Raw genomic sequence first — 13,696 nt, 5'->3', positions numbered from 1 at the left:
TTTTGAGCAAGTGGCACCCATGTTGTGTTTCATGGTTTGATTGCCGTATTAAATGTTTTCCCACATACAAGTCAAGAGTTATCATTAGCTTGACATGGTGCAGAATATACCCATAGAACAAAACTGTTGGGGAAATTTACATATCAGGGTGTACACTCAAATATGTATTTATTTTAGCTCAGTAGAAGAGGTTATACAATTATAGATTATTTTTATATGGACAGATGAATGTAATAAACAGCAAGTGCAGTGGTGCCTCGCACAGCGAGGTTAATCCGTCCTGGATTAACCCTTGCTGTGTGAAACATCGCTGAGCGGGGCAGAAAAGCCCATTGGAACGCATTAAACAGTGTTTAATGCGTTCCAATCGGCTGCTGTACTCACCGTTCAGCGATGTTTCTCCAATGGCCGGCAGCCATTCTCGCGCCCCCCCTCGCTGAACGAGGGCGCAAAAATGGCTGCTATCAGCTGTCCGGCGGGTCCAAAATGGCCGCCGGAACAGCCAAAATGGCCGGCCGCAGCGTTTTCGCGCCCTTGGTAAGCGAGGGGAGGGCGCGAAAACGCTGCGCGCAGCCATTTCAGCTGTTACGGCAGCGTTTTCGCACCCTCCCCTTGCTTATCAAGGGCGCGAAAACGCTGCGCCCGGCCCTTTCGGCTGTTCCGGCAGCCATTTGGGGCATCGCTCTGCGATCGCAAAAGCGTCACCGTAGAGCGAATTCATCGCTCTACGGGGCGCTCGTTGTGCGAGGCACCACTGTAGTCACAAGTGACACAGATTAAACAGGCTAATATAACCCAGCATTTCTTGTTGAATTGTGGAACTACTAGACATTTTTTCTTTCTGATTCTTTTTCTGTTCAATTTTTCATAGTTTCATTCACTGGCACCAATGTATTATCGTGGGTCAGCAGCAGCTGTGATAGTATATGATATCACCAAACAGGTAAGCTATCCAATTAGAGTTCTTCTCTACTCCTAGTATGTAGCTTACTGGATGACTGTATGAGTTCTCTCTGTGCCTCCTGCCTGCTCTGTCCCAGTCTCAGGTCTTGGGTTTCATAGGCCTTCTTAGCAGCTCCAGGCAATGCGCTCACAGTACTGAAGTATCAGTGTTGTCTACCTGAAGCATCTTCAAGTGGAGTAGTTCTTAAAGAACTCTTCCCAGTTCTCTTAAGCAGCAATTCTTAGTGGGGGGCATATGGCCTCTTGGGGGGGGGTTCTTGTCATATTTAAAGGGGGCATTAATTGAAATATGTGAGAAGGGGATTTTCTATTCATCTGTTTATGTTGTATCCTTGTTAGACAGGAAGCCCTGGAACATGAGAAGAGTTCCTAAAAGGGCCATGGCCAAAAAAAGGTTGAGAATGGCTACTCTAAATGATAGCACTGCATAGTCCAGGTGTGGATGCCAAAATATACTGGGGTGAGGGCAGCTTCAGAGGTCTGGGGGATTGCATATGCCCTGATAAGCTGCATCCGATCCTGCACCCCCATCTGCAAAATACTTAAAACATATTTGCTGGGGGGAAATAGTGATTTAGGGGGTTAGAATATTTATTTTTTATAATTTGGGAGTGTGGCAGGACAAATATGGCAAAAATGCCCCTCATGTCCACTGTAGAGTATGAACAAATTTTCTATGCAAAAAATTTCTTCTCCACTGACTTGGGCATGGAGCTGCCTTCTTCCAGGAGTTCAGCTTTCTGAACTCAAGTCAAAGATCTCAAGTCTACAGGATCCATCAGTTCCTCCCCACCTTCTCAGATTTGGGGTGTGTGTGTTACTCTGACTCATTGATGCCAGAGGACTCATATACCAGTAGTAGTATACTTTATTACGATCAAAGATCAGTAAAACCAAAATATAAAATAGATACATATAATTATTGTTTCATAAAGTTGGGCAGGGTAATAAAATCCCATTAAAACATGATAAAACAACCCCTTCTTTCCAATTAATAACATCATATATCCTTAATATAGGTAAAACCTCAGACAGTGTTATATTAAAAACATTATATTATCCATCCAAAATCACCTACCCAAACATCTGTTTACGAATAACCATTGCTGCAGCACAGAATTTGGCCACTTGTATTGTAATATAAGGAGTATTGTCAGAGAGTAGCCACTGCACATAATCCTCCTCTGATCTCCCAGGAGATTTATTCATATACCAGACCAAACCTCAAAAATGAGATTTTTTCACTTTTTAAAAAGCCTTTTTTAATATTAGTTCTGGATAACCATCATTAGTCTCTTTTGATTTTTTTAACTGGGTTTCTAATCAGAAACATTCTATTATGTTTGGAGTTTGAGCTATCACATCTAAGAAATGTACTCTTATTTCACGTCAGTCTCATTACAATGTATAAAGTTGTAATACAGGATTTTAGCCAAAGAATATGATTTCAGTCAAAAAAATCTGTGGTGCCAGATTTGTGGCCTAACATGGATATAAGCATGGCATTCTAGTTCCTTCATATAGGTATGGAAATAATATGGTTTAATAAACACTAACATGCTATTTGCAACTGGCATAGCATAGGAGGCTGTCCTAATGGAGTTAATTTTTTAAAAAAATGAATAAATGCATACAAAGTTATTAGGGTACAAATTTATATTTTATTTTATAACAGAACTGTTTTGGAACTGTTTCAATTTGAAATAAAACAAATGAAGCAACAACCCCCTCTTTTTGTCTCTGCATTTATAGCTGAGATAAAACTATGAGATAAAACACCGGACCAATTTGCAGCATTTTTTAAATCTAAAGTGGAGGCCATCCGCCGGGACCTGTCTCCTTTTTTGAATACAGTGAGTCGAGCTGAGATGTCCAGCGCTCCGTCTTGCCCGGTAATTTTTGACACATTTCAGCCTGTCACGCCTGATACTGTCGCCAGGGTGCTTGACCGCTGTCGTGCCACCACCTCCTCCCTTGACCCTTGCCCGGCCTGGCTAATCAAAGCAGCCAGGCCTACAACAACGGAATGGGCCATTGCAATAATTAATGGGTCTTTCCTGGAGGGCCGATTTCCATCTGCCCTCAAGGAGACACTCATTAGGCCCATTAGGAAGAAACCAAGTTTGGCGGCGGACACAATTGGCAATTATAGGCCCGTCGCCAATGTTTCTTTCCTAAGTAAGGTGGTGGAGAGGGTGGTGGCCGACCAGCTTCAGGCGCACCTGGACGAAACAGATGCCCTGGATCCGTTTCAGTCGGGCTTCAGGCCGCGCCACGGCACAGAAACGGCATTGGTCGCCCTGTGTGATGACCTACTGAGAGAGGCCGACAGGGGCAACGTGTCCCTGCTGGTCCTCCTCGACATCTCAGCGGCCTTTGATACCATCGACCATGGTATCCTCCTGGGGAGGCTCTCCGAGTTGGGAATTGGGGGCCTTGCACTGGCCTGGCTCCGTTCCTTCTTGGAGGACCGTCCCCAGAGAGTTCAGCTTGGGGAGAGTGTCTCGGCCCCGTGGAATCTCAATTGCGGGGTTCCACAGGGGTCGATCATCTCCCCAATGTTGTTTAACATCTATATGAGGCCGCTGGGCGGGGTCATCAGGGGGTGTGGAGCTCGGTGTCATCAGTATGCTGATGATACTCAGCTCTACATCTCATTTCCACCTTCCGCAGGAGATGCCGTTCTGTCCCTCCAGTGCTGCCTGGGGACCGTACTGCAATGGATGCAGGAGAACGGGCTGAGGCTGAACCCGGACAAGACGGAGGTACTAAGGGTGGGCGCCCCCACAGTCGGGGGCTTGGGAAACTCCCTCTCTTTTGGGGGGGTGACCCTTCCTGCTAAGGATGGGGTCCGCAGCTTGGGGATTCATCTGGACCCCGCGCTCACTATGGAATCCCAGGTGGCGTCGGTGGTCCGAACCGCCTTCTACCATCTTAGGCGGGTAGCCCAGCTGCGGCCCTATCTCGATGTTGGGGCGCTCACCACTCTGGTGCATGCGCTCGTAATCTCAAGATTAGACTACTGTAATGCGCTCTACGTGGGGCTGCCTTTGAGGCTGTTGCGGAAACTTCAGGTGGTGCAGAATGCGGCGGCCAGACTCCTCAGCGGGGTGAAAAAATTCCAACACATCTCACCCACTCTGGCCGCATTGCATTGGCTGCCCATCAGATTCCGCATCGACTTCAAAGTGTTGACGCTTACGTACAAAGCCCTAAACGGTTTAGGGCCTCGATACTTGGCGGAACGCCTTCTACCACCAAGATCTACCCGTGTCACTCGCGCGAGCCAGGAGGTGAGGCTGAGGAGCCTAACGCCGAGGGAGGCCCGGAAAGAAAAGACAAGAAATCGGGCCTTCTCGGCGGTGGCTCCTCGCCTCTGGAACAACCTTCCCCCTGATATTCGCGCGGCCCCCTCGCTTGGTATTTTCAAAAAGCAATTAAAAACATTGATGTTTCGGCAGGCCTTCCCTCCTAGTTAATTCCGATCCCCTTCTCTTTTCTTTCCTAATGTTTTAACCCAATGGTTGAAAGTTTTCCATTATGTAACTCCTTTGTTTTTATAGTGTTACCCTATGTTGTAAGCCGCCTAGAGTGGTCTATCGACTAGATAGGCGGGATATAAATAAAATAAATAAATAAATAAATAAATAAATGTTACATTTCTTGGGTCCATTTCAAATTGTCGAAACAGTGAGAGAGCTCACTATGGGCAAGATGTTCTCTTCTGTCTTGTCCATATGGAAACCCACTGTTACCCTCAAGGCCAAATTAAGTATTTGGATTTTGGTTGTTGTGGGTTTTTCGGGCTTCTTGGCTGTGTTCTGAAGGTGGTTTTTCCTAACATTTCACCAGTCTCTGTGGCCGGCATCTTCAGAGGAGAGCACAGTTTGCTGTCCTCTGAAGATGCCGGCCACAGAGACTGGCGAAACGTTAGGAAAAACCACCTTCAGAACATGGCCAAGAAGCCCGAAAAACCCACAACAACCATTAGATCCCGGCCGTGAAAGCCTTCGCGAATATATTTGGATTTTAATAACAAACTTGTCTGATAAAGCTGCATGCTGGGATAGGCACTGATGAATGGATAAAATAGCTTATAGGTCAGATGTGTTAAAATAATTAATTGGTACATTAGCAAAATGACATATTATTGCTAACACATTCCTGCATAAAGGCAGAAAAATTGACAGCAGTACTAGGAAACTCAGAAGGAAAGATGCATACATTTAGTGTGAAAAATTTCAGCTGATTTCGTCGTCCTGTGTTAGGTAATTTCGCCCTTTGGATTTAATTGCCTTAGGGGATCCACTGTTTGGACAATAATGTATTACTTCATTTACTTATGATAATCCAGCCCTGCTGCATGGTCATTCTGCTAGAGAGAGGGGCTTGGACCTTTTGCCCCCATCCTACCCTACTGGCGTCAGTGATCCATAATATAAAACCAATACAAATGCAAGAACAGGTGATACCTTTATTAGACCACTAAAAACTCAAGTAGACAATCAGCTTTTGATAATTCATCTTGCTCGGGCACCATGATCTTGTGTATAGTCCAGAAAAATTATATATTAGGGGCTCAAAGTTTCATGGCATGATTTTTAGATGGCTTGTGGACAGTGAGGGGTTGGAAACTCCTCCCCAAACAGCATTTTGGAATTTATCTCCATCTCTTCAAACGAAAAATCATCAACAAGCAATCCCACAAAGCAGCCAGAGGAAAAACCCCATGGAAAAACAGTTCTGTCTTTTGACCAGTGCCAGGTCTCAGCATTCATTCACTAGTTTCCCAGTACATGGTCAAACTATCATTGATGGTATTACCCCCACCTTCTCTAAAACATGTACATGTTAATTGCTGGACCATCCATGTAACAAGCATATATTGATATAAACAGCTATTTGGCAGTGGAAGGGATTGCCTTGAGGGACAGTGGACTATCCTTCCCTAGAGGTTTTTAAATGCAGCTCAGATAAATGGCCACCTGTCAGAGATAGTGTGATTCTGTAATTCTGTACTGAATGTTTCTGTTGTGTGGGCAATGTTTGGTCTTCCATAATTGTTACACCTATACTTCTATACTTTAAAGGTGTGTGTCTCTGTGCCCACAAATCAAGCGTAATCAGTATTTCCACATCAGGAAGTTGCTGAAGCACTATGGAAGCAAAATGTTTACAGTGCATGTCTACTCAGAAGTAAACCTCATTGAGATCAGTGGGACAGTACAATGGTGCAATTCTTAGTTAACTGTGGAAGTGCAGCTTAAATAGTGTGGAGCCTCATCTGTTCTGCTGGAATTTTCCATTATTTTCCTTCTATTCAATGGTCTCAGTAGAAAAATGTCCAAGTGTTGTGATTTGGCAGAGAGAAGGGGAGGGAAAAATCACCAGAAAACTAAAAGCAGACAAGCAAGGAGCAAGCAGAAAAGCAAATCCGTTTGCTAGTCACATCTAGGATAGGCCCACTGAATCAATTGCTGAATGGTAAAGCCAGTTTTTTAACCTCACTGATTTAATGGGTCTCCTCTAGTCAGTATTAGCAGTTGGATTTACTGTATTCTGCTTGCAATTGATGCAAGTCACAGTCTACCTCGCCTGGCAGACACCAGCTTGAGGAAGGTTGTACTACAGCATGTCAGCATTTCATTGTGCCATAGTATAAATTGTTATGTGAGAAACCACCTTAGACATGCTGTTCTCTCAGAAATAAATTTGTCTCTGGCTTCAGTTGAAATTACCTTGAAGACCTGATTGATGTCTCAGGATGCAGTTCTCATTTGATAATGGCACTACACATGTCTTTCATTGCTCAGCACTGTATTTTAGCATTCCTGTACTATTAACAGTTTTAACATACAGAGCTTCTGGAGTTATTGTTTTCAGATAACATACACATATTTAGAATGTTTTTGCTGTTGTCTCATGTGTTTAATTTAGGATTCATTTCATACACTGAAGAAATGGGTGAAAGAACTAAAAGAGCATGGTCCAGAAAACATTGTAATGGCAATAGCTGGAAACAAATGTGATCTTTCTGATATTAGGTAATGTATGCAAACTTTTGATTCTCTGCTGCTTGATTTCCCTCATTTTCTTCTATAAGAGGTGAAGGGATTCCTGCAGTGTTGAATGTGGCATATGTTTCACTGCACTGGCAAAAAAGCTATACCAAGGGTACATGTTCACTGCTGGTGCATGAGGAAAGATGGTATTTCTTAGAATGATATGATAAGTCTTCAAATTCCCTTTTCACCATAATTTTTGACTAACAGATGTATTGACTCACGTACGTGTCAGAAAACATCTCATTCTACTGCCTACCCCAAAATTCTTTTCCACTCCCACTATTCTGTCCCACCCACACCTTTTTTTACATTCTTTCCATCCCTCCTCTCCTACTAACCCAGTGCTCATTTACCCTTCCCTGACAATGGGACTCTCACTCTCCTTGTACTCTTCTCTTTTTTAGCAGGTTGTAGAATTTGTAGAAATTTGGGAAAGCAGTAGCTGAGTAGTTCTGCAGAACCTGGGAAGAAAAGGCTTGGAAGATCCATTGTTTAGTGACTGAATATGGTACTGCAAGGTGCAAATGGATCTTAATCAACTGAAATTAAGAAATCAAGTTAAAAAATAATAATCTTGAGGTACATACTCCTAGGGCTTCCTTAGTGTCAATGTTGTGTTTCAGATGTATAGATTTCGTACTTCTGGTGAGCTCTCTTGCACACTCAGCACACACACACTTGTTATTATACATGACAAGAAGTGAAGTTGGTCAATACTGAAATAAAATAGTATAGGCTTATTGGAAATATTTATTACAAAACTGTTTTGTTCTTATTGAAATTAAACTAGTTACGTTTAGTCACCAGATCAGCATTCTACTTTAGTATTAAATCATTTATGCATATTTTGCAACACCCAAAATACCTGACTAACTTCATAGCGCCTCTGACCACAGATTGTTGTACTGTACAAAAGTTTTCCATCTGAGTGGGGTTTTACATGGATTGTTGGACCTTACTACTTTGAATGTGTTTTGATGTTGCTAATGTTTTTTTTAGCAACAGATGACATTTATGTGATTCTTTTGTATTTGTATACTCACAATTGTTAGCATTAAATACTGTCTTTTAAGTAGTATGCAAGCTGCCTTTGGTCCTTTTTAAGGAGAAAGGCGGGATAAAAATATTTTAAATTAATAAAATAATTAATTAATAAAAATGTTTCAGGCAATACATTGTCACAAGAATACAAAACTGCAGTCTCAAGTCATTTTCTTGTGTTATGCGTACTTCGAGATGGACATACCTTGCCAGAATTTGGGAACGGTGATGTTTTCCAGCTAGAAATAATTCACTTTCATTATTGTCGGATTCTTTCTGGCCCTGGCAGTCATATAATGTATATTTTACCCCCCAGTGGGTAATTGTTTATGGGGATTTATATAGATAATAGAAAACCAGTGTTTTCCACATTCATCTCAACTCTTAGAAAACAAGGGTTATGCCCCTTGGGTTGCTATTCCTTGAAGGATATTGTGCTACACAGTGCTTGTTTCATGTTTGGCTTGGTAGCTAAGGGAGTTCAGTAGCCTTGGGCAGGCTTTATAGGCTGTCTTTGTCACCTTAACTTGCTCTGAGCAACAGGTTAAATTGCTTTAATATCTCTGACTGAGTGACCAAGCTGGAACCAGCAGGTATACAGGGGAGGGTTGCAATCTATTGATTCCTCAGGCCATCTGATTCCTCTGGATTGAGAGCTGCAGTACACTTGGTAGGTAAACACAATGCTGCACAGAAGAGGCTAAGCTGGAATTTTACTGTATTGTATGGCCATCTGGAAGTGAGCCCTGTTTGTTTGTTTCAAAGCTTTATATAATCATTGCTGCATTTGGATACCTTGTGTGGCCAAAATGTGTTTTTAGATAGCATGTTATGACCTGAAAGGAAACGTGCCACTTAGCTATAAGAAGATCTCCTGTGGGATTGCTCTTTTCAATCTAATGAAAGATTGCCGTGTGAGAAAAGTGACCTCAGGTCCAGGGAAGTTCTTTCCCTAAGTTCTTCCTTGCTATGTTTTTACGGGCTACTAGATTTTATGCTCTAGTTTGTGTCATCTCTATTCACAAAGTCTGTTCTACAGATAAATATCACTAATAAACTGGATTGTCGTACTATGAGAGTTCTCATTTACTATACTCAAAAATTAAAGGGCTAGCACTAATAGTTTTCTATTCCCACAATTTTGTCAGATCTAGGAATGCACAGCATTCTGGTGGCCTTTACAATAAGAAAATGTCTTTCGTGGCCCAGTATAGTATATCCTGTTGTTCTCTGCTAAGATACTGTATTGCTATCCTAGAAAATTATCACTGCAAGTGCACCTTTCAGTGTCTAATAATCACCTGGTATAGACTCACTTCACATAGACTCAGGTTTTATTATAGCAATTCTCTTTCTTAACTGATGTTAATACTTCATATACAGTACTGTAAAATGGTCCATTAATTCCATATGGCATTCTGCTGTATTCAGATAATAGATCTGTAGATACAAAATTCTGGTGTTTCTTTTCCAGAAAATTTATTGACTTGCATGCAGGCACCTCGGTGTCTCATAAGTAGTTATTTGACTACTTGGAAGTTTTTAGAAACCCATTAATTGCTACCAGTTATTTGATACAAAGACTACTTAATTAAAGAAATAAATGGAAAAATCAATACAGCAATTTAAAAGTTTGATACACATTCAAGTTTTCTATTTACATTAAATTTCTGAAAGCATTTCTATGGCCTGCTGCATTGGTGTGTGGCTCATTTTTGTGCCAAATTATATTGCTTTCCTAATTCAGTAAGAGATTTACTCTCAAGCCTTCTGTTCAAACCAATACAATTTCTATTCTTAACAATGAATATGAAACACATTTTTAGCTGGAAGCGGCTTATAGCAAAATAAACAAAAGCAATTTAAAATTTAAAAAAATATAAAACGATATAATGAAAAGCAACATAAAATATGGCAGCCAAACAAAATGCAGCACTTTACAGCACAAAACCTTTAACACTTGGAAGCCCAGACCATTTGAGTTATTTAAGAAGCAAAGGTGGAAGGCCAGAGATTTACCTGATGCTGATAAGTCCATGGAGACAATACTATTCAAACCTCTTCAGCAACATTTTGTGAGTAATTCTGAATATTTGTTAATAGCAGAAGGGGCTCTTTGGATATATCCCACCTACTTCTCTGTGTGACATTTATAATATCTGCTCAAAATACATGATAACTGTGTTATGGCTGAAACAAACTTAATAATTTATTTATTTATTTATTTATTTATTTCATTTATACCCCGCCTATCTAGTCAATTGTGACCACTCTAGGCGGCTTACAACATGCACTTAAAAAATAAACATATAACAAACATATAATAACTGCTATGAAAACAAATTTTCACTGACCTGAGACAGAACAAAAATCCTTCATAGCAAAAATCCTTCTGAAAATAATCACTGATTACAACTTATCTGCACACTTCAGTTACTGATATACACATGCATTTCAACTGAGTTACAATTCATTAGGAAGTTTGTCTATCACCAGGGATTTGAATAAGTTATAACTATTTCTGATCATATTGGATGTCTCAGTTAGCAGTTTGGCAGACTCAACGTTAATAATGCAATTGCCGTTGTCCAAAATCGTGAAGCTTAGCACAGTAAATCTAGAGTAGACCCATTGAATCAGTGGGACTTGGTGAGTCCACTCCACACATTTCATTCATTCAAATGGGCCTATTCTAACTGCAACTTAATTTAGCATAGTAAGTCACACCTAGAGTACTCCCATATGAGGAGTTGACTTACTAAATCCCCGTTGATTCATTGGGCATATATTTATTTTATTTTATTTATTTATTTTTGGACTTATATACCGCCCCATAGTGTAATTTATTATACCAAACAACAGGATTTTGGCCATTGTTTCTAGTTTCTGCAGTTAATTTCCCTTACTGCTTCCCATCTTTTTCCTGACCTAATATTTGGATTATATTTCATGCATCTGGTGAAATGAATTATTATGCACAAAAACCCATGCTAATATAAACTACAGTAAATTTTTCCCTTTTTAAGGTGCCATGGGACTATTGTTTCTGCTGCAACATAGTAAAATAAATATTTCATATAGCTGCTGCAAACATCTACCAGGTTTTAAGGCTGCGGGGAAGGGCAAAGAAGCAATAAAGTAGTTTGTTTTTGAACTTTCATTGTAGCCAACTGGAGCAAGGGAGGGAGAACATATGATCTATTGAGGCCAGAAAATTCTGATATATGATTTCCAAACTATCTTTGGAAAAACAAGGAAGAAGACAAATTAACAAGCAGAAATGGAATAAAATGTTGTTGAGGCAATGTGAAATATATATTGTTTGGTGATTTTCAGTCATTTCACTTAACATTTATTCCTGTAATATTCCAAAGTGCACATTTTCTTGATTAAATCAAGACATAGTGCCAAGATTATAAATTGGAATCAGGTAGTAGAGGTGGAGCTGTATAAAGTGTTAAATTTCAGCGAAGCAAATTGGCTTGGTGTCACAAATAAAAAGGCCCTTTTAAGAGAAGTACTGGCTCATTGAAGCCCTTCTATCAGCCATTAGTATTTATCTTGCTTATTGACAGTGTTGTCGATTTTTCTTTTTAAACTTACACTTGTGCCTTATCAGCTGCTCTGTAGCCAGTTTTCAGACTTCTGAGGACTCTAAGAGATAACAGGCATGAGACAACAGGAGTTGAAAAAACTGAAATGTTCAAAAAGTTGGTTTTATGTTATAATCCTTGTGTTGGATCTAGTATGTGCGACAAGGAAGAGGTACTTTTATTAGTGCAAGCTTTCTGATCTAGCAGACCATTTCTACTGGTGGGAACGAGTGAGTAGTGATTTTCATTAATTTTTTTTTCTGCACCTACAGGCCCTGAAAACCTGCCCCCTCACTTGTGTCGAGGTGGCACTAGGGTCTTGAGGGGAGAGGGAGCTTGACTAAAATGGCATCTTACTGATAGTTGGAGCATTCTGAACAGAACTCTCATCTTGGGTGCTACTGCCAGGGAGAATGAAATGCTGGATCCAATCCTATGTCCTTGATTAATTTAAATGACGCTGGAATTTTAAAAAGTGTGTAACAAAGCTTTGTGCTGGAATCTCACCCTTACAAAATAAGAACAACTTTCTGAGTATTAATTAGCCTGCTTGCATGAACAAAAAGGCATTCAAGCAGCTATTAGCAAATCTTCCTTAATTGGTTTTTGGAATGCCTACTGAGGAGAGCAATGGTTATTCTAATACATGGTAATGCTTAGAAAAAAAATTGTTAAGTGTGTGTTCTTTTTCTTGAGATGTCCCTTTCATGTCATAGGCACATGTTTTATATCCATTTTGCATATTCCATGCAGATTTTCTGAGGTCTACAATGTTTTCTAAACAAGCAGATGCTGATGCCTATAAATGACGTCTGTGATCCTTCTTTTTGAAACAGAGGAATGTCTGCCTGGATTGAAGAAAGCAGTTTTATATTAAACCACAGTATTTCTCATTTATGGTGACTTTTAATGCCTTATGAAAGTACTGACAGAAAGTTTAAAAGTAAAATTGGTACTAGTGATGTCTTGTCACAAATTAAGTTATAGGAAGGAGGAGTCACAGAAAGTTTGCATGAAGTAAGGAGGTGTTTTGAAGAGCTGTATGTGTACATGTGCAACAGTAAATATATTCTCATATTTCATTGTGAGAGTCTGTATTCTGCTTGTACTCACAAGTACTCTTTTTAAAGTTTGCTTACATTTGTGTGAATTAAACTATGCTTGCAGTTCTAAATTATCACACATACAGAAGTTCATGCGCATCTTATGCGAACTGGCATCATGATTCCGTGCTCTAGATTTTTAAGTACCTAGCAACATTTTCAGCTGCATGATACAACTAAAAATCGCTCCAGAGCTTTTAAAATGTTCGAATTAAAGGCATAGAAATAATATTTGTTACAAGCTGATTATACATTTCTGTTTTATTCTGGTATTTTTTTCATCAGTCATATCAACCAATGCAGTGCCAGTATAATTGTGCCTACAAGAGGTGAGCAGAAATTGAAGCTTAGGTATTTTTGACTTGGCTGTAATTTGAAGCATTAATTTGAGGCACATTTGGAACTACGGTGAATAAAAACTGGAAGATTTTCTAAACCATCTCAATAGCATCCACCCAAATATACAATTCACCATGGAAAAAGAAATAGAGGGCTGTCACGATTCCACGTGGCCCCTGATTGTTTCACCAACCAAAGAGCTCATGCTACATGCCCCTCAGCTGCCACCAGTTTATTTCATCAACAATACCTATTATTAATGATAAATGTCCAGGCCATATGTCATTTTAAAAGAACCAAATAGAAATTGTTCATTGATACAGGTGTTGACAGAACCAGCAATGTTGTTAACTGTTAAACAAACATCTTTGTTTGTCCACCCTCAACCACCATTCTCCCGCCTAAACTCCAAAACTCTCTCAACTCTCTAACAGTCTAATTTTCCATCTCAAAACCCATTCTAAACCTTATCTATGTCTATCTATCTCCTCCTCCTCCTGAATCTCTTATACCTTGTGACTCCACCCATCCAGCACTCCCATTGGTCCATGCAAATAGCATATGAATATTCATGACCTGGGCAAACGCCACA

General features: G+C 40.3%; 1 protein-coding gene across 1 annotated transcript in view; it reads left to right on the top strand.

The window, feature by feature from the left end:
* Positions 1 to 13,696, top strand: part of RAB31 (RAB31, member RAS oncogene family) — a 74,489-nt gene that overhangs the window by 48,838 nt on the left and 11,955 nt on the right. Inside the window, exons 4-5 of the mRNA XM_020793554.3 lie at positions 872 to 943; positions 6,901 to 7,007. Of these exons, the coding sequence (XP_020649213.1) occupies positions 872 to 943; positions 6,901 to 7,007 (179 nt within the window). The remainder of the gene's footprint in view (positions 1 to 871; positions 944 to 6,900; positions 7,008 to 13,696) is intronic.

Source organism: Pogona vitticeps, chromosome 4 (assembly GCF_051106095.1).
Source record: "Pogona vitticeps strain Pit_001003342236 chromosome 4, PviZW2.1, whole genome shotgun sequence".
Lineage (NCBI taxonomy): Eukaryota > Metazoa > Chordata > Lepidosauria > Squamata > Agamidae > Pogona > Pogona vitticeps.
The sequence above is the reverse complement of the archived record's forward strand: the minus strand, read 5'-3'. Positions and strand labels throughout refer to the sequence as shown.